This window comes from Carassius gibelio, chromosome A7, assembly GCF_023724105.1.
Source record: "Carassius gibelio isolate Cgi1373 ecotype wild population from Czech Republic chromosome A7, carGib1.2-hapl.c, whole genome shotgun sequence".
In the NCBI taxonomy this organism is placed as follows: Eukaryota; Metazoa; Chordata; class Actinopteri; order Cypriniformes; family Cyprinidae; genus Carassius; species Carassius gibelio.
In genome coordinates this window covers 23,620,481-23,641,044 of record NC_068377.1, presented here as the reverse complement: position 1 = coordinate 23,641,044, position 20,564 = coordinate 23,620,481, and the positions used below count along the sequence as shown (strand labels likewise).

The following is a 20,564-nucleotide window of genomic DNA, read 5'->3' as shown; positions in this document are numbered from 1 at the left end:
AGCAGTGGTCTCTTACATCAACCACCAAGGAGTTCTGCGCTCACGCCGTTTATACAAACTAGCATATCAGTTCCTTGTGTGGTCCCAGGTGAACTCCTCTCACTGAAAGCAGTCCACATTCCTGGGCATCTAAATTTGGGAGCAGACATCCTGTTAAGGCAGGGGCCGAGGCCCGGGGAATATCAGCTTCACACAGAGGTGATGAAGCAGAGTTGGACAGGTTGGCCAGACTCGGGTGGATCTGTTTGCAACTCAAGAAACATCGCACTGTCCCTTCTGGCTTCCTCTGACTCATCCAGCCCCACAGGCCTACCGCACCCCTCTCGGTGGCCAGTAAGTGGGAAGAAACCCTCTGGTTACATGTTTACTCCACGGTGCGCTGAGGCTGAGGCCTCCGGCTAGAAGAAGCATATGCTAAGCGGTGATCAGGATGCTATCCTAAGCCTCGAGTCCTCTGATCTCCCCTCTCTTGGGGGTCAAGACTTACTCCTTCTGAAGTTGGCCATTGGACGGGTCTTCCCCCGTCCAATGGACGGGTCTTCCCCCGATTACTGTCAGACAATGAGTCTGAGTAATTCCCCCGATTACTGTCAGACTCCTGTCTCCTTCTCTTTCTTTAGCTGTGTTCTTCCACACTAGCCAGAGATTTGAAAGTCCGGCAGTGAGGGCATTCTCGTTCCCCAAAGCGTCATCGACGCAGCTCGAGTTCCTGAAGAGGAAGTCTAAGGTTACATATGTAACCCTAGTTTCTTGAAGGAACAAGATGCTGCGTCACAGTGCCACAATTCCAGCATCTCTGGCCGGCGCTTGCTTCATCCTTTGAGGCTGGTTACCGGCTTCGCTGCTCATGCTTTTATACATCCTCGTCTCTGACGTCACCCACCTATGACGTCTCGGCCATCCATTGGACTGATTACACACGTTATTCAGAGACGTCACGCTGGAGGCGTTTCCCCAAAGCGTCATCGACACAGCGTCTCATTCCTTCAAAGAACCAGGGTTACATACGTAACCTTAGACGTTTTTCATGTTGAGTTACTGCCTCAGTCTAGCTAGAGCTAGAATTACAGAAAAGAGTCTATTGCAGAAACATGGATAATCAACATTTTTCAAGATGATAAAGTGCTGACAAGTACAGTAATATGGAAGTTGACATATTGTAGGAGCAGTTCAAAACACCCTCAGGTCAAAAGTTCAGCTGAGACAGAAAGATCGTGTTTGCCATACAAAGAATTATTTGAAGCGGCCCACCACAATATCAACATTGACCACCACAGATAGACTTAGCTTTTCCCATAAATATTTTATTTTACTATTTAAAATGGGTAAAATCTTACATCAGTATAGAGCTGAAGTCGACGTGTTGACTAGCTAAGCACATGACAGCGAACAAATGACAACACAGGGATGTTTCTCAATAATCATTCCTCTGTGTAATTTTTCACAGTATCTATACTACCAGCTGTTCTTTCTCTCTTTCTTCTCTCTGACAGCGAATTCACTTCATGCACCCTGTAAGGAGAACATTTATAAACATGTTGTCCAAAAAAAGAAACCCTAACCCTAACTCACTTCATGACGTCAGTTGAGTGTTTGAAATAACTTCCCTTTGTGATCTGATGTGGCTTATCATAAGAAATAAATAGACTATATTCTTCTATTGCCACGGTTGTGTGTTTGTTGTGTCTTCATTTTCGGTCAGTTACAGCATTTCTGTCTTCTTTTTGTTCAGCTACAGCGATAGCTGGATGCCTTTGTCCATATTAGGAATTTCCTGGAATACTCTATTACATCTGAGGCATATTTGGAGGTTCTGTACGAGGGCACCCTCCGGCTTCTAGTATGAATGAACATATAGACATTACATGAGATTACTCACTATTACTCATATTTTTGGTAAAAACAGGAAAAAGAATACTTCTCTCTAAAGAAATTTTAAGTAAACGTATGAAAATCCATACGTATTTCTCCATTGTTTCACCTTGTTTTCTTTAATGGAAAAATATACCTCATTGTCATGTTCTAGCCTTGTTATATTTATCTTTCAATAAAACATTTTAAATTGTATGCCCTTAAAGTTGTGGCAAAATTTCCATTTCATGCTTACTTTAATATAGAACTCAACTGATGTGTGGTCATCCAATCAGATTTTAAAGCCAATATTGCATTCTATAATATAGAAGTTAACAAACTGAATAGAAAGGTTTTATAAGATTCATTATGGAGAGAGAACCAAGTTGTCAAATAATCAATCCTTTCCTCTGACATTCTCACAAGATTTCATTCTATCCACACTAAATACATACTGTCAGTATGTATTTAACATTTTTGTCTGGCTCATACAAATTTTAATGTATAAAACCCAGCGTTAGGTGGGCTACGACTGCACTCTCTCTTATACAATTTTGGTAAGCTAAATTAAAATTATTTTTACTGACAATTACAGTTAATACTAGCCATTATGTGTTGTGTCATTAAGAAAATGCGAATGGAGATTTAATTATACTTACATTCTCTTTAATTTAACAGTGACTACATCTAATTAATCATGACAAGCACCATATTTTCTATGAGCATATGAAGAAATAATCCTGGACTTATTCCTGACAGTGAAGAAGGACAGAGTTAGTATGCAACATAAAGAAACATGTCTTTGTGTTTTGCTCACACTTTTTCACCAACCCACAAAATTTCCAAACCTACAGACGTAGCACATAATTTCCCAAAAATAGTGTACCCATAATATCAAAAATTGAAATGTCAGTCAAGTGTATATTGTACCGTATGCATCCTCACATCTAAGATGAAACTGTCAACTTCCAAACCACTCTCTTTTGAGAAGATTACCCTTATCAAAATGCAGGCACACACCCTGATGTTCGCTAGTCCTCTGAAATTGGGATTGAGAAAAGAAACCCTGCTGAGTCCTCAGTGTGCTATTGCTGTCAGATGTGACCAGGCCTAGGTGAGTGTGTAGAGCCCTTTTTTCCCCACTCTGTTAGAGAGCCTTATAATATTCTCTACAATTCATGTTGGAATAAGCCAGATGCCGTCTAACCAACTCAAAACAGCTTGATTGCAGTAGGTGATGTCGCACCTGACTGCTTTTGCTGAAATTGAAAACCAAATATGGTTTGAGGGCTCACATACTACCAAGCATTCCTCTTATCAATTGCTCCATTTGTTTTTATTTTTTTATGATTAACACAATCAATCGACAATGCATGATGCTTGTGACTGTGTATCAGCAGGTGAACTTCATTAGCAACACTAGGTCTAATCCCTACTGAGGCCACATACACAAGAAGCCAGAGCTTTCCCTATCCAATCTTTTTTTTTTTCGTAAACACTATGTAGTATACACACCAGGCCAGAATGTGGGGCTATAATTCTGCTACAGAGATACAACAAAAATGGAGAAGACTTCTAGCATGCAAATAGACCGTGCTGTATACAAAAATTCCCAAAACACCATCCATCAGGACGAATTGGCAATACGATACAACATTTTTAAGTATACAGCTAAATGTGTCTCTGTGTGGATGGGCTCTTGAGTTAACAGCCCTATCAGCTCCCTTCCCAAACTCTGGAAACAATTAATTGTTTGGGGGTTTTAATGACAATAGAAGACACAGGCTTTCATGGGCTCTGGAATGACCAAAGAAATTCTCACCACCAGTTAAACCTTGAGAAACAACAAGCATTATTTCCAACAAATTGTTTTCAACTCATTTCGTTTTCTCTCTTGTTAATAATCCTCTGCTGATGCAAAAGCTCATACATTAGCAAAACAGACACTGTTGCCCATGGTGACCATTTACATTCACCGGGTCATAGAAACCATTGTGCAAAAACCATTGTGTTTTCAAATTATGTAAATTAGGTGATATTAAATCCATGGAAAATCTCTAGCTTAAACTGAAGTGGTATTCTAAATATGCTCGCTTTCTGACTGTAATGACCATGTGACCACCTGAAAAGCTTGTAATTACAATTAGTGCTTGAATACACCCTCTCTCAATTATTTATTTACATTGTTAAATGTACACAACTACAGTTTCTATAATCTGAATTTCAGAACTCATGAGCAATGTAGAAATATGCAGAGGTGGGACCAAGTCATTGTTTTGCAAGTCACAATTAAGGCCCCGTCCACACGGAGACGGAGCTTACCCCAATCCGGTCTTTTTTTCCTCGTCTCAAGAAATATCCGCGTCCACACGAAACCGCAAATTAATGTAGTATACATGCCAGACCAGTATGTGGCGCTGTAATTCTGCCACAGAGAAACACTAAAAACAGAGAAGAAGACTTGGACTATGCTCATAAACCTTGCTCGTGGTACACAAACGAACATGGAACAATACATTTATTAATCAGTGTTAATGTTAGTTAATAAAAAGACCATCGTTCAGTGTGTGTTCATGTTTTTGTTACTGTTACTGACGTAGAGGTGTCTGACTAGGGGGGAGACTTGGGCTGATGACGTCATCGTTTCAGAAAATATTAGGATTAGCCGTCCAGACGAAAACGCAAAGACGGCGTTTTCAAATTTTTCCACTCTGGGACCCGGTTTCAAAAAATAACGGTTTCACCTTGCGAAAACACCGGATCCGTGTGGACGAAACGCCTATCCGATAAAAAATTTGTGCGTATTCACAGAAACGCGTCTCCGTGTGGACGGGGCTAAGTCTCAAGACTTTGCATTCAATTCTGGAGTCAAATCACAAGTCAAGACAGACAAGTCCAAGTCGAAATTGGAAGTCCTCAACTTTAAGCTTTAAGTCTTAAATGAGTCATTAGTGTTCTTTGCCCAAATTAGTGTATCAGTATTAATTACCATATCAAATGTATAGTAATTTATATGAGAATGGCAGGTAGAATGTGTCTGACGAAGCAATTCAATTTCATAAGATGAGTGTCCTACTACTCAAGTTCAATTTAGCGACTGTGCCAAAGAAGGACAAACAGTGGAAACAAATAATTTATTAGTAACAAAATAGCAAAGACAAAATAATTTAATAGAAATATCAACTGCAACAGACTTTGAGTGTGCATGAGAATATGCTTCACATATAAACATCTAAGCTACTGAGCCATTATTTGGAACCTCAATGAAACTTAAGCGGTAACATATAAGCAGAAACACAAGAAAACCTGCTTTCATTGAAAGATCCGGATTCTAGAATTAGTAACTGCTAACACACCAGTGTCTGGTGAAGAAGGAGTTACAAAGCGGCTGTGAAAAACTACAAATGTACACAAACGATTCAAACTAGCATTCACTCGCATTATTGTTTCTTCTTTTGTAGTATCTCCTTTTTCTTCTGTTGTAATCTCCTCCTTGTTCTCCTTGTTGCTTAAAACAGCGCATACATAAGGCAGGAACGGTATAACAGAAAATTTGAGTGGTTTTGAAACGATGACATTTTCAAATCGTGGTATACCTCGAAACCAGTAATCGGCGCATGTCTACGGCAGAGCATGCTGGTAACTACAGAAATGTACTGTCCAGTTTGATTTGTCAGTGTAAACTGAGCACTGTAAACCTGGATAAGTTAAATTTACTTAAACTTGAAACATTTAAGTAATGTGAACTTAAAAATAAATAAGTTAATTTAACTTTAATGTTTTGTAATATCAATGCATTTGCAGTTATTACACCTATAGTATATTTAAATGCAATGTACTAATTTCCACAAGTTAAATCTATATCAGTTGTTTTATTTTTTAAATTTGTTAAACAAAAAAAGCAAACAAATAAAGCAACATTTATACAGTTTTCTGTTGTATTTCAATTTAATTCCAAATGTTAATTTGAAAACAACAAAACATGAATTTTTCAAGTCCTGAAAACATTTCCACATAAAAAAAAAAAAAATACTTTAATAAATTCTTAAAATTCTTAAATCTCTATGAATGGGGAAACATCAGATAATCCAAAACTGTTCGATTAAATTTTACATTTGAAATCACCAAAAAATCTGATAACAACTGTGTCATAAGTGTTCTCTTCCTCAAATAGTGTTAAAAAAAGCTTATTTCTCAGGCTAGATCAGCCAGATCTCAGAGCGCTGACTGTTTCTATAGCAGCTGGGACTTCTAACGGCAGCTACAGTGATGCGCTGATTTAACTGATTAGCAATTGGCTCTTTCATTCGGAAGGCGGGGCTTCCTGTGATTGAGCTGCCTTATTGAGCGTCACATTTTTCCCCCATTCAAAACTATACGAGTGACACGTCTTGGGTATTCTGTAGTCTCTGCTAAAAACTAGAGGTCTAAAACGATATTGGTAGAATAGAATTTTGGATGCCAGTTCAACTTTTCTGGGGGTTGAACACTACCTGCTGAATTACAAAAGTGCTTTTCATACACTTAGGGTGGTCCAGGTGCAGGGCTTGCACAGGTGCATGCACAGAAGACATTAGATTGATCAGTTCTTCCATTACTAAACTTTCTTCCAAGATGAGTCCCACAATGGATTTAGCTGTGGACTTTCTTGACCAGTGGTGAGGGTTCTTACTGGAGTCTGTCTTGCCAGCTGCATCCTAACAGATGAAGAAACAGATCAAGTCAGTTAGATCAGGGGTTCCAAACTTTTCCATTCCATGACCCTCCTTGACAAATATAATCTATTTGCATTCATGGTCCTTCCGTGTGTGTATGGGAGAGTGGAGCACAATTCAACACTTTTTTAGAAAGCATAAGCAAAGCAGGACTATCTAAAACAGTTTGGAGATTAAAATAATTGTGAAATAGGTAAAAATAAACAGATGTGTCTCCTTTTAAATAAACACTAAAAACAAGATGACAAATTTACTTCAGTCAGAAATGTACTTTTGCAATGGTTAAATGTTTAGAAATTAGTGCTGTCAAAATTAGCGCGTTAACGCATTCGATTAATTTGAAATATTTAACACGTTAAAAAAAATTTACGCAATTAAAGCGGTTGCAGTTTTTTTTATTTCCAGTTGTGGCCTATGTGTGTTCAACGTGCAAAGAAATATGGATAAGACCAAGGAAGGACTTTTAGACGGAAAGTTTCAGTATAAAACTCTGCCGGATTACTCTTCAGTCTGCCACAAGAAACAGCAACATTAAAATCATGAACTCAAATGTCATTGTTTAAAAAAAAAAAAAACCAATGACTGTAACAGTGCGTAAATCAGACCTTTCTGTAACGCTAACGTTAATAAGCTTAAACGAAAATAACGAAATAATTGTGTAGCGGAGTATTTTTTGTACACAGTGCCGCGAACTGTCAATCACTCCTGTACGCGTGCATCACTGTCCTCCTCCTCAGCTGCAGCAACTTGCGCTCTCTCTCTTCATCAAGCTTTAAAACAAAAAGGGGACAAAAAGATCATATTGTCTTTGTGCATAGGCTATAGATTAATTACATAAATTAATATCTAAATTTGTGCCTTGTCGTCTACGGTATTTTTTCAGAACTTAGAAAAGAGATGCTGCAGCCAATGAACAGCCAGCAGGAGCTGCAGGACGACTCAACCTCTGCAGACAGTTTTTAATGTTTATCAGACAATAAATACTCAAGATTTTGCTTTAGTATAACTCACAACGAGTTTCACACACCTTCTCCGGCCACGTTGAGTTGTTGACACTTAACAGTGGGAAAAGCGACACATGCACTATTCACTTGTATAACTTAAGGGTGAACGGGTAATGTAGTTTCTGCTCTGGGTGGGATGAATTAGGAAGCTTGCATTGTGAAGGGCGCTCTGAAAATCGGCAGTGCATGTAAAAGATTAAAACCTCTATTAAAACAGATGTCCAAATGAGCGTACCGGTACGCTACAAGCACGTTCTGGGCGCACGGAGAGGTGGCGGTACGCTCAAGAGCTATATTTGGAAGTGGCAGTACTGAGTACGGGTGCGTACTGGCCCACTTAAAGCACTGGCAATGACTATACTTTGGAATTTTTTTGCAGTCCACTTAAACTTCAACATGGAAATCATTTTTGTTTTTTATTGGCATTGATTGTTTTGAAATTCAAATTGTACTTACATGCCTGTGTTTTTATTTCTGTAATAAATATGGCTTTCAAGCCAACAGTTAATTTTGAGGATATTGATGGTTTATTGCAGGTATGTTGTTTACATGAGAAAACCTGTTACAAGTTAAACAAAAATTCCAATAAACAATCATATTTTGAATTTAAATAGTTTCTTTGTCTTGAGTTTACATTAATTATTTACATTTTACATTTACATATCCAAAAAGTTTCAGTCTTTTAATTGCGATTAAAAATTGTGCGATTAATTAGTTAATTTTTTTTAATCGATTGACAGCACTATTAGAAATATGAAAAAAAGACTTTGGCATTTTTTTCTCTATATAGAGTGTTTAAACGTAAAAATTTGTAGTGTTACAATTAACGCTGCATTTGTGCCCTGCTCACCCCATACACGTGAAATGCTTTTTATAGACCGTTTCTCAGATGAAAACAGTCCAGAGTTCAAACAGACAACGGAAGTGAATGAAGATAGCCTACCAGAAACCATTTTTGTAACATCTGAATTTTTATGTGTATGCAGTCTCATGCAGAAGTACACACTTACATATTATTAGCTGAAGTATTGTAATGCATGTATGGCGTGCTGTCCGGGGGAGGTCTCCGAGCTCGGCAATGGCCCTAACCTAGAGTACCCCCTGTATAAGTATAATATGAACTCTAAGTGAGGAGATGGGGTGGAGGGGGGATGCTGATAAATCGTCAATGGAAAGAGGTAGTCAGCTGTATTTATACCATAGTGTTAATTAACTTGAGTGTGTTCCACCTGTGATAATTAGGCTAAGTATCTGACGCGCTCCTCCCGAACCTTGTTATCAAAACATCATGAAGTGAGCAAGTTTTTTCTCATTAATAATCCAGACTGATTGAACCTTTCAATAATGACGTTGCTCTGAGACCCTCACTTTTATTACACTTCAAAACATGCAACGCATGTTGTAAATCATGGACTTAATTGCAATTTGAAAATCACACTAATGATAATCCAATTCATAATTAATGTTGGTAGGCTATATCGTGCAGCCCTAGACTGAACTGTGTGAGTGTGTGTGTATCTATAAAACGTAAATTTAGCTGCAGCCCAGTGACTTTGTGCGACCAACCTTGTTCCATTCGGCGACCCACAGTTTGAAAACCACTGAGTTAGATAATGCTGTTGTCAAATACTCAAGGTCATATGCTGTGTTCACACCATGTCATAATTAATGTAATTCTGAGATGACAACATGTAATGTTCTACGTGGACCTGCTCATGTCCTTGGACTGGTAATTATGCATTTCTATGTCAACACTACCAACAGCTACATGAATAAGTAGCAGTCAGGTACAGTGGTCACATGTAACAAATTGGAGCTCTCAGAAAATTCCCAGTTTACAGGTTGTAGTTATGAGTTCTACAAGGACATGTATGTTTTTTCCATGTGGGAATCTCGTAACTGTGGTAATTAGGCATAAAACATGGCATGCATGCTCCTATATGTACCTGGTTTACTGTAAAAAGATCTGGCCTGTGGGTGATGTCAGGCTTGCCCGTTGACAAGTTTTCTGTGAAGAGCAAACATTAAAGTTACAGTTTTTATAAGGGCATTTGACTTTATGGTTTACATGTAATTGTGCAGTGTGCAGGTTAATAAAGTGATAATCCTCAGAACAGGTCTCAGTTAACCCACACGACACATTGATGATCTAGAGTTTTGGTGTGAAGGTGGGACAAATGTAAATTTTTTGTGCATAAAGTGATTTTAATGTATTGTACATGCCTGATGTTAACAAGGAAATTGTTCCATTCTCGTATAACTTCTAACCATGTTTGAGCATTTAGGCCCGGTTTTACAGACAGGGTTTAGCTTAGTTTAACTTAAAACATTACTGGTGTGCATCTTGAGACAAAACAATGACAATGACATATTTTAAAATATGTTGGTGCAAGGTATTTTCAGTTAAGAAAACTTGAACATGCATTTTAGTCTGAGACTAGCCTAAAGCATTGTCTGTGGAACCAGGGGATGATGTTTAAACATCTGTGCTCTTTTTTCACAGCTATGAGCATACTTACACGTCCAAAGCATCTCTTCTGTTTCCTCTTCCTTCCAAAACAAGACAGTCTCATTAGTCTGTCGTTAAGAGGGCTATGAACCTAGACAAAACAGGAGTACATCCATTTTTGTATTTAAACCATTCATTATCTTAAACATACTCTTTAAAACAATATATATATACGTGGTCGTTAAATTATTGCACTCACCGTTTTAGCGCCGGCATTGTCTCTCCTCATCTGTAGCGCGGCTGTTGTGTGTGTAAGTGCTGTGTGAGTAAAAATAACTTTACACTCCTCACAAACAGCTCCTCGAATTAAAAAGAAATTACCGGAATGAAAAGGCGGAAAATGTCCATCGAACTCACAATCTCTGCGATGTCCGCTGAAACTAGATAGCTAACGGATGAGAAATGTCTCATCATTTAGACAAACAAAAGTATTTTGCCGATCGCAAACAGTCTCTCAAAAGAAAGAAATAAACAATGAAAGGTAAATGGCAGACAGGAACATCCATAGAAGTAGCTAAAACAAATTTGCCAACTTCTTAACAGCGACATTATTAACTCCGCAGCATCGGTGTGGGGGGAGGCATGGTCAGGAGATAAACTTCATAAAACGAGTTGATGTAACTTAAATTCGTTCACAGGTTTAAATATGTCTACAAATGATTAGAATCTAGTAATGCAATCAAACTTCAATATTTAAGTATTTTGTAATTAAACGTTTAATTAGATACAAAATCCAGGCTTACAGTGAAGCAACAATAATCTTTTTTGAATGCTACCTCCTCGAAGTACACTTTTTGCTGAATATTCTGGTTGTAATACAGTCAAATTTGCAGTGTAAGAAAAAAAAAATGTCAGCAATGAGTTTGAATATTATTTGATTTTAACTATCTGTTTTCTGTACTTTCTTTCCCATTATTACTAATTGTAATCAAGCTATAAAAATTCCAGTTTAAATATTTTGTATTCACTTATGGAATCTTTTAAGCCCATCCCTGAAAATATAAATAAATACAATATGAGAGTTGCTATCTTCAACAAGTTCTTGGACTCATTTTCTTGCTGCATTTTCCACAAACTAATGTACAGTAGCTCTATTGTAATATATATATTGTTTTGACTGACATGAAATTTGTGTTCCAAAACAAATTTCCCATAATACCCATGAATTAGTACATCAATTGCTATGAAAGGATCCGAGGTTAGTGACTTGTTGCTATAGATACAGATCTCAAGTTTGCAGATGTGCTCTACCACCAATCTTTCTCACATTAAAGGTCAAATTCATCTCAGCATAAAAATGACTGTCTTCAGGTCTAGTGCATTTCATTAGTGAGATCCCCAGATCCCAACACGGGTTAGGATTATTACTTTCAACAACAAGTAAAATCATCATTACAATTCCCTTCTGACTCCAGCCATCCCATAACATACCCTTCATACTGCTCCAGTGCCAGCGCAAAAAGGGTCCGTTGGTTGCCACTGGTTACAAGAGACCACTCTAGAGCATATTGGCTATTATGGACCATTTATTTAAGTGAGGTGCTAAAACCACAGATGCAATGGTTTCTGACATGTTTAATTAAAATATGCATTTACAATATCTGATTTGAAAGTCAATATGTCTGAGCCACTGTGAACTATTAAGGCTCTTGAAGCATGTGAAATGTTTCTTTCTGATACACATAAAGGCTTACCACACTATACAGTATTTATGCAGTTAAGTCACACTTAACAATACATGAATGTCACTGCATTACATTAAAAAAAATATCAAACTAAATGGGACTTATTGGAAAGAAAAGATAGCACAAGCAAAACATGTCACAAAATGTTTTGATTGTAAATCTTGTTTCAAATGATAAAACAATAGAACCAGCTTTTCACGATTTATCAGTTTTTCTGAAGGATAGGGGTCGGTGGCCGATTAACCATTTTTTAACTGATCGATGTCGGATATCCTAAGCCCGATTCTTATTTTACACCAGCTGTCTTCCCAACGTTGTGCATTAGCTAGCGGTATGCACCTTCCAGTTGGTTTGCCAACTGCAATTTATTTACTGTTTAATTTTATCTGCTGTCAGATAATCTGAGATGTTGTAATAACACATTGATATGGGTTGTGTCTTGCTCCAGACTTGACTGACAGGCTGGCATTCACAAGCTTTCTAACCTTATCTCCAATTGTTTTCCCTTTATGTTGCAATATTTCTGTTGATTTCATTTACATCTGAGCACTTGTCCCAGAGAATACTATATGTACTTGAAGAGAGCTCCAATCACTAAGAAAAGTATTGGATTGGGATTAAATATTGGCAGATACTTGATATTCATTTACTCGGACCAGATCGTGGCACAAAAAACCTGACTGGGACACCCCTAATTATTATTATTAAGTAATTTAGACACTTACTGGTTCTCAACACAGTCAATGTACAGTAAATTCCCACAATAGCTGTAGAATAGACATGTGGTTACTTTCTGCTATAGATGTAAAAAACAATAATAACCATCCACAGCGCTATGTCACAGCAGTCTGAGGATAGCAGCACCAGGCCAGCAGTTTCAGACTGGTGAGTGTTGGGTTGGCCATTCGTTAGGGTAGAGCTTATAGTTATAGTTTAGGGTAGGTTTAGTGGTTGGAGCGGGATATGTGCTCATCAGCACCTTGCTAACGTCCAGTCTGAGACTGCTGGCCTGGTGGTTCTGCAGTTAGATATATCTTGTGAAAAGTGCCAGCATAGTTTGGTATTTTGTTATCCATGCAATAAAGTCCATAGATTTTTAAAGGTAATTACACTCCAGCATGCCATCGTATCAGGTAAAATCATAAAAAAATCTAGTTTTACAGAAAATACTATGAATAAAGTCATCATGACAAGAAAAACAACACATATATTAAAATACTACTACTAATAATAAATTGTCTTACCTTTCGCTTTGACCGTTCAGACTTTTTGGACATAATTTTCATTTTTTTATGAAGATGATACAATACCTGAAATTCAGAGAAAATGACACATTAATGCCTAGAGGTGTATTCCATTACCCATCCACCATTAAACAAAAGGTTACATTAAGTGAAATATCCCTTTAATGTTCATAAAAACATAAGAGCAAAATCACTCACTGCTCTTGACCGAAGAACTTTAATACAGTAGCTTTAATACAAACCAATGTACTGTCTAATACATACAGTGACATGTATGCAGTGTTTTATTTTTATATTTGTTCATTCAGTTTCTTGAACTACAGTATGTACAGTATGTACAGTATATTTAGCTACTGCTAAATACACATACTGTACTGCAGTTGAAAAATAAAGTAATATTTGTTATATTTGTATATTATGTGTATTTATAATGTGTATCTTTGTTCTTATTATTTTTTTAAAAACTACAATAAAATGATTTATACAATCTTTGCCCATTTTGGCCTAAATGTCTGCCATTCTTTTTATTTTATATTTTGTTACCTAGTAAAGCTTTGTTTTTAAAATAGGGAAATTAGTTTGGATGTACTTCTCAGACAACTTGCAAAATACTAAAACCAACATTGAGAAAGAATCCTGAGAGAAAAAAAAAAAAAGTTGATGTGATATTTTTGCCGTATTACCCACCCCTAGGTTACATATTAAACACAAAAGGGATGAAAGAAGCAATGAGTGATGGCAATGTGTGGCTAGGGTCTTGTTTTGATTTATAATGATAAAAAATCATGCAAACGCCTTTTTCTTCAAAATAAGTGTTGTTGTATAACCAGCAGGAAGAGCACTGATGTGTGAACTGAATTTGGTGGCAGTGTGTTACAGTGAAGTTATTGAATATTTTTCATAAAAAAATCATAGAAAATTATGCAAAAGCCTTTTTTCTTCAAATTAAGTGTTGCAGCATAATCAGTAGGAGAGCACTGATGTGTGATCCGTATTTGGTGGCAGTGTGTTACAGGAAAGTTATTGAATATTCTTCAATACAAAATCATAAAAATTATGCAAAAGCCTTTTTTCTTCAAAATAATTATTATATTGTTTGATGTGTTGTATTATAACCAGCAGGATGACGTTTTTGCACTTTGCAGACAGTGCCTTCAGACTTCTCTCTCAGCGATTTGATCAATGTATTTTCTCCAGTGTTATGAAAGGCTTGTTTTGAACCAGCATAAAGTTGGTGTTGGTCTCAAAAGTTACATACAGCATTGGTATACAATACACATTTCTTCAATAGCATTTGAAGAGAACGAATTGTAGTCATAAAACCAACTATAAAGTGTTCATCTAGGTGTCATCCATAATACACACCTTTCAGATTTTTGATATTTGTTAAAATAAATTGTCAAATCATCTGCACAATTACTTTTTTCACTACTGTTATTGGGCTCATTCTCAAAATATGCCACAATTTATTAATTCTCTCAAACTGTCAGTTATGCTATGGTAAATCCAACAGTTCTGTAGGATTATATTATTTATATATTATTTGTTTTATTCATATGACTGTAATTCTTTCTCTACAAATGCTACTGAAGTTAGAAATGTGTTTACCGATTTACCGATTTTACAATATCAAAGTGAAAATGATTGGTGTTGAATTCAAGAAGGGGTGTCAAGTTATTGAAATCACTTGACCTTCTGGAAATCATGTCATAAATGTGGCCATGAAAATCATCAAACACAAAGTACCTCTTGTGAAGTTCCCTCAAAGGTCAGTGACATTAGACAAAATTAATATTGAGGATATAAATGTTATAAATTAAACAATGCTCTATACTGTTATCAAATTATATTTATGATGTATTTGTACATCGAATTGTGCAGTAATATATTGTTAAAATCTATTAATAATATTTCATATTTGAAGATCTTTGTCGTTCCACTTTAGAAAAGGATGTTTCAAAAGTGGGACAGCATGATTTGAGTAATGAGGGATAGTCAAATATACAGTTATATGTTATTCAATTGATAAAATGTGTGTTTTTTTTAATTTATGGTGGCTACAGTAAAAAAATCAAACCCCTTTAAAATAATCACATTTTGTTGCTTTGCAGCCTGAAATGAAGACGTTTTCACAATTTTTGTTTTAACCAGCTGTTTTAACTCGTACAGTTTATAACATCCAATAGCACCAACATAACAACAACAAAAACAAAAAACAAAAAAGTATTTAGTTGAACCACCTTTTGCTTTAATTACAGCCTAGACTTTGCAATATTTGCCCACTCTACTTTGCAGAACTGCTTAAGTTCAGTTCTATTTGATGGGGAATGTCTGTGGACTGCAGTCTTTAAGTCATTCCACAGATTTTCAGTGGGGTTTAAGTCTGGGCTCTGATCAGGCAATGCAAGGACATTCACCTTTTTCTGCTTCAACCACAGTGTGCTCAGTTTTGCTGTGTGCTTTGGGTCATTGTCATGTTGGAAGGTAAAGTTTCTTCCCATTGACATCTTTCTGGCAGAGAGCTGCAGTATTTCCTCAAGAATTTGATGGTATTTTGCCACATCCATTTTTCCTGACAAGTGCATAACAGGGCATTACCACCTCCATGCTTTACTGTAGGAATGCTGATATTTGGATGGTGAGCTGTATTGGATTTCCACCAGACATATCGTTTGGTGTTGAGGCCAAATAATTCAATTTTAGTCTCTTCCGCCTCTGAAACTTTAAAATGCATTTTGGCAAACCACATTTGTGACTGCATTTGGCCTTTCTAGAGGGCCAAATGGAGGGTCTGTGTTGTATCAAATACCTTCCACTTCTTAATAATAGACTTCACTGTGCTTCTAGGCATTGAAAAAAACTTTGAAATGTGACTTGTGCCTGTCAACAACTTTGTTTGCCATTTAGAAGCTGACTAGCTACATCTGATTGAGTTTCAAGTCATTTTTAGGAGGGGGGTGATCCTTTTTCTAAAGCCTTCTACACACTGCAGGATTTTAGCAATCCTATAAGATCACTGCAAATCACACTGTGCGAAATGGATCTGATAAACTTACAACACGTGCAGTATGCAGAATGTACAATGATGACACCTACTGACTCGTAGGCTACGACTCATGTTACTTTTGAAGAATAAAATGTCATCAGCATGCATTAGTGGTAAGCAAAAAGAGCATGATGAATCACACTTTGGCAGTTGTATTTTTTATGTGTGCTGAAAAAAGGTGGAAGCGGCAAAAGAGGAGGGGATAAGAGCTTGAGGTAAGACGTTTTATGTTTTAGCATCGTGTTGCATTGATTTCATGTCACATTTTTATTGGCTGGTCAGTAAACGTGGGTTGTAGCAGCAAACACATTGCGATGATGATGCTGAATTTCTCATGCTGTCAGCAAAAGATCATAGACTATCTTTGGTCGCAAGACCGTGACAACGGCCGTCTTTGAACCTCTCCCACTGTACGACATACAGTAGGACCAACTCAGTGTTTGTTTTTTTTTTTGTTTTTATCTGACATGTTGGTGTTATATCTTTCATTACTTTATTATATGGTTATTATTGTTGCTGAAATAAATTCTTTTTTTGTGTGTAATACATTATTTTAAATAGTAGGCCTTTGATTTCTGTGTTATGTAGTTGTATTCAACATTCCACATGAACATGAACACGGGAACATGGGCTACTAGTTTTTAAGACAAACTGATGAAGACAGCAGGCCTACTAAATTAACCAAAATTAAAAAAAAAACACATTCTTACAATAGACTATCTGAAAAGTTTCTTCAGATTTAGTAAGGGAACATCTTAGAGATTTCATAATGATATACGTTTTTGATTCGCTGTTTTGTATTCATATGGAAATATAATACACATGTCAAAATTGCATAAAGTGTCCCACATGACCCTAATCCACCTTTAGAGGCGGTCCCTAAATTTGCGCATATCTACGTCCAACGTCAAACCAACTTTATGCCGATTTGTTTAGAGGAATATTAGGTTGTAGCTTTAGGTTATCATTCTTCGTCTTATTATTATTATTATTATTTGTGTAGTAATAATTTAAGCTCACGAGTAATTGATCCGGGAAATTCGAATCTGTGCATATGTTGCCAGCTTTACTAAGGTTTAGGATCGAGGGCACAAAAAAAAAAAAAACCCTGATTGGGACATCCCTAATTATTATACAGTCATTTAGACACTTACTGGTTGTCAACATGCAGGCTACAGGAGATTCTTACAATAATTGCAGCGTGGCAACATCGATTGTTTGTCGTAATTCCACGATTACAGCATCTAAACTGACTTGGCACTACAAATACAACTACAAATACCGTTTTGCTAGAAGAAAACCGAGGAGCGGGCATTAATTGATTATGAAGAGTCTGGAAAAGATTACCAAATGCTCAGTGACGTTCCTGTGAGCTTTAGGCTACTGTTTTAGGCGACTTTGCCCAAATCTCCGAATCCAGACGGGAGGAATCTTAACTCTCCGTGTGGGCGCGTGGCCACCTGTTGCATCCATGACGTGCTAGGCTAACCTAAAACACGAATGCTCTCTGAAAGTTCGAGTGATATGAGCACAGTTATTTTGATCACAGTGGATTATTACATTATTATTAGATAGTCATTAGGACACGAGGAAGCGAACACGCATTCATTTTGGAGTAAACAAACACGCACCAAAAGAGCTTGCAGTTTAAAACCGTGTAATTGCGTAAACGCTCATAAAAACATGATCATCTTCACATTTTCACTTTAAACAATGAATCGGCTGATACAAAATGAAATGATTGCACTCTGCATATAAATGTTCTAACGTTAACTTGCCTTACCTTGGCATAACAGCATGTGATCAAAACCAGCGGTAACAGATACCCTATCACGAGAATAGTCACTTTGTAAGTGTGCTTGGCCAACCTTTCGGTCCAAATCTCCCAGCAGAACGTGCTATTGGGAGCATTGGGGTGATCCGTCAAAATTTGGTGCTGCGCAACCGGGACTGCAAAGATGAAGGAAAGCATCCAAATGACACCGACGGCAATGAGCGCATTCCTCCGGTTACGAATACACGGGGACTTTTTGGAGAGCACAACGGCAATGTACCTGTCCACCGACATGGCCACGAGCGTGAAAATGCTCACCAGCATGCTGACCATGTGAAAATAGTGCACAGATTTACAAAGGAAAGCCCCGAAAATCCACTCGGGGAGAGAGTATATGGTGGCATGAAACGGGACGCAAAACAGGAGGAAAGATAAATCTGCTATACTGAGATTTAGGATGAAAATGTTAGTGGTACTTCTCGAGCGCCTCGACTTTATTTTCCCAATGACAATCATCACAAGAGTGTTTCCAATGATTCCCACGAAAAATATACATCCAAATATGACGGGCACAATCACTACCTCCGGACCGAAAGTGTCGGTCGTGTGGTTCGTGTCCATATGCTCCTCTGTCCAAATTTCCGTTTCATTTCGGGATAACCCCATGTTTAGCCTACAAGGAACTCAATAAGTCCGATCGAAACAAAAAACATAAATCCGTTCAGAAACACAGAACGATCATTCCCCGGTTTGGTTTCTCATTTTGTCCAAGTTAGCGCGGGCTGACAAATCTTTGGCTCATTTGTGAAGTACTCCGGCAGGCTGGGAAATGCAAATGCACATCATAGGCTTCAACACTGGCGCGTGTTCTTTCACGGCAAGAAGCTGGAACGCGGACACACGCTCAATGCGTAAAGTTCCCGTCCGGAAGCGCTTAAAACGGCCCCGTGATTCGGTCGTGATCGGTTCAGTGTTATAATAGTAGAGTTCCTCGGAAGTTTAATCAGCCGTATAAACATCTTTACTTGTCGTAAAGATAACTATGTCGCTGGGTCAAAGAGCACAAACATGTTTGTATTTGTCATTATGAACTTGGCTTCATCTAGAAAAACGCCTGAGGACCTTTACACTTGTTCTCACATTATCTTCAGGTGTCAGTGTCACAATACAGATAACCTACAGTAAGACGCGCAGACTCAGTGTTTGGAGGCTGCATTTAATCAGCTACTACTGCTGAAATACACAACTCACAAAGCAATATGTTTTTTAATAGGTATATACTTTTCATGTATTACTAGTACTCTTATAACCCAGTTCTTTATAAGAACCTGCTAACACAAGCAGCATTCCACCCACATAAATAGCCTTAATAAAATGATGCAAGAGTGTTCATTGAACTCAATAAAAGAATATCCCTAAACAGTTTCCTGCATTTTATAGCAGCTGTTACTGTTACTGTGACATGTTAAATAGTTATCGTTATGCAAAATGCTAGTTAGCTTGAGATTTCACATTTTAGCTTATTCTGCCCAAGAACTGTCTACATTAACAGTAAAGCTGCAGACACTAGGCTCCGACCCCACAGCAAAATGGGGTAGTTTGTGTACTTTGAGTTCAGCCATGAGGTCAAGCCATGATATTTAATTGCTTTATTGGTTAAATGTTATTTTGCTGTGTAAATTTGCAGGTTAGAGAAATTCTTCGCATAGACCTTCGTTTTCAGCCTACCGTATTTATTCATATGTGTATGAATCAAATTATGTGACCAAAGCACAAAATAACTGACTGACCAACAACAGTGTGATGCTATGGATGCCATTTTTCCAAATTGAATTAAATACTTGTAAACAGTATGGCAGTAATATTGGAAGTGGGTGGTTATTTTAATACTTTTATTTTTTGGCCTTCAAAAGTCATAGAGCTGAGAATGACTTCACCTTTTATTCTATCATGTATGGAAGCATATGGGTAGCATTATTCAATTTGGGGTGTAGTATGCAAAATGACAATGCAATATGTAAAATGGCAATGCATTTCTGTATTTACATTTACATTTTCCAATACATTTGTGCAACGTTTGGTGCAAAATGAAAATGAAAATTAAATAACATAAGTTTAATTTGCCATTTCATACACATGTAAAATGAATACTAATTTTAACGCTTTATAAGTTGCAAAATTAAAATGAAAATGTATTACAGAAATGATTAGATATGTCTAACACGTTAAAGCAAAAACTGTGGCAAAATGATCATTTAAATGCTATTTTTCTTAAATGCATTAACACTCACAGTCAAGACACTTGCGATTGCATTTTCATTCAATGACCCGCAATGAATGTAGCAAAATTCAATGTGCACATTGAAAATGCATTCCGAGCCGATCACATCTCCGCCCCCTCCCGCCCTGTCAATCACTGCGTGAACAAGGCGGGGCTTGCAGAAGGTCAAGAGACTCAAGTGAGAGAAAATGGAGAAGACAGTTGGCCCGTGTACGATTTGATCATTTCGGTTTATGGCTTCAATATTTCATTCGCACTTGTGGGCGGAGCTGAAACGCTGCTTTCATCTGATTGGTCGAATCGATCCGCTTTCAGCTCGGTCTTTTTATTCTTTCAGGCAGAATAAGAATCAGTGCAAGTGAAGCACTGTAATGTCTGAAACCACCGCTCACTGTTAATTAGCATAATATTTGAATCAGATATAGTAGCTGGGCACATAATTTGTGCTGCTGAGA

General features: G+C 37.3%; 1 protein-coding gene across 1 annotated transcript in view; it reads right to left on the bottom strand.

Annotated features, from left to right (window-relative positions):
• Nucleotides 1-18,932, bottom strand: part of LOC128016877 (galanin receptor type 1-like) — a 43,491-nt gene extending 24,559 nt beyond the window's left edge. Inside the window, exons 1-2 of the mRNA XM_052601737.1 lie at nt 17,838-18,932; nt 13,009-13,074 (exon numbers count right to left, since the gene is read on the bottom strand). Of these exons, the coding sequence (XP_052457697.1) occupies nt 13,009-13,074; nt 17,838-18,494 (723 nt within the window). The 5' untranslated portion in view covers nt 18,495-18,932. The remainder of the gene's footprint in view (nt 1-13,008; nt 13,075-17,837) is intronic.
• Between the last annotated feature and the right edge of the window lie 1,632 nt (nt 18,933-20,564).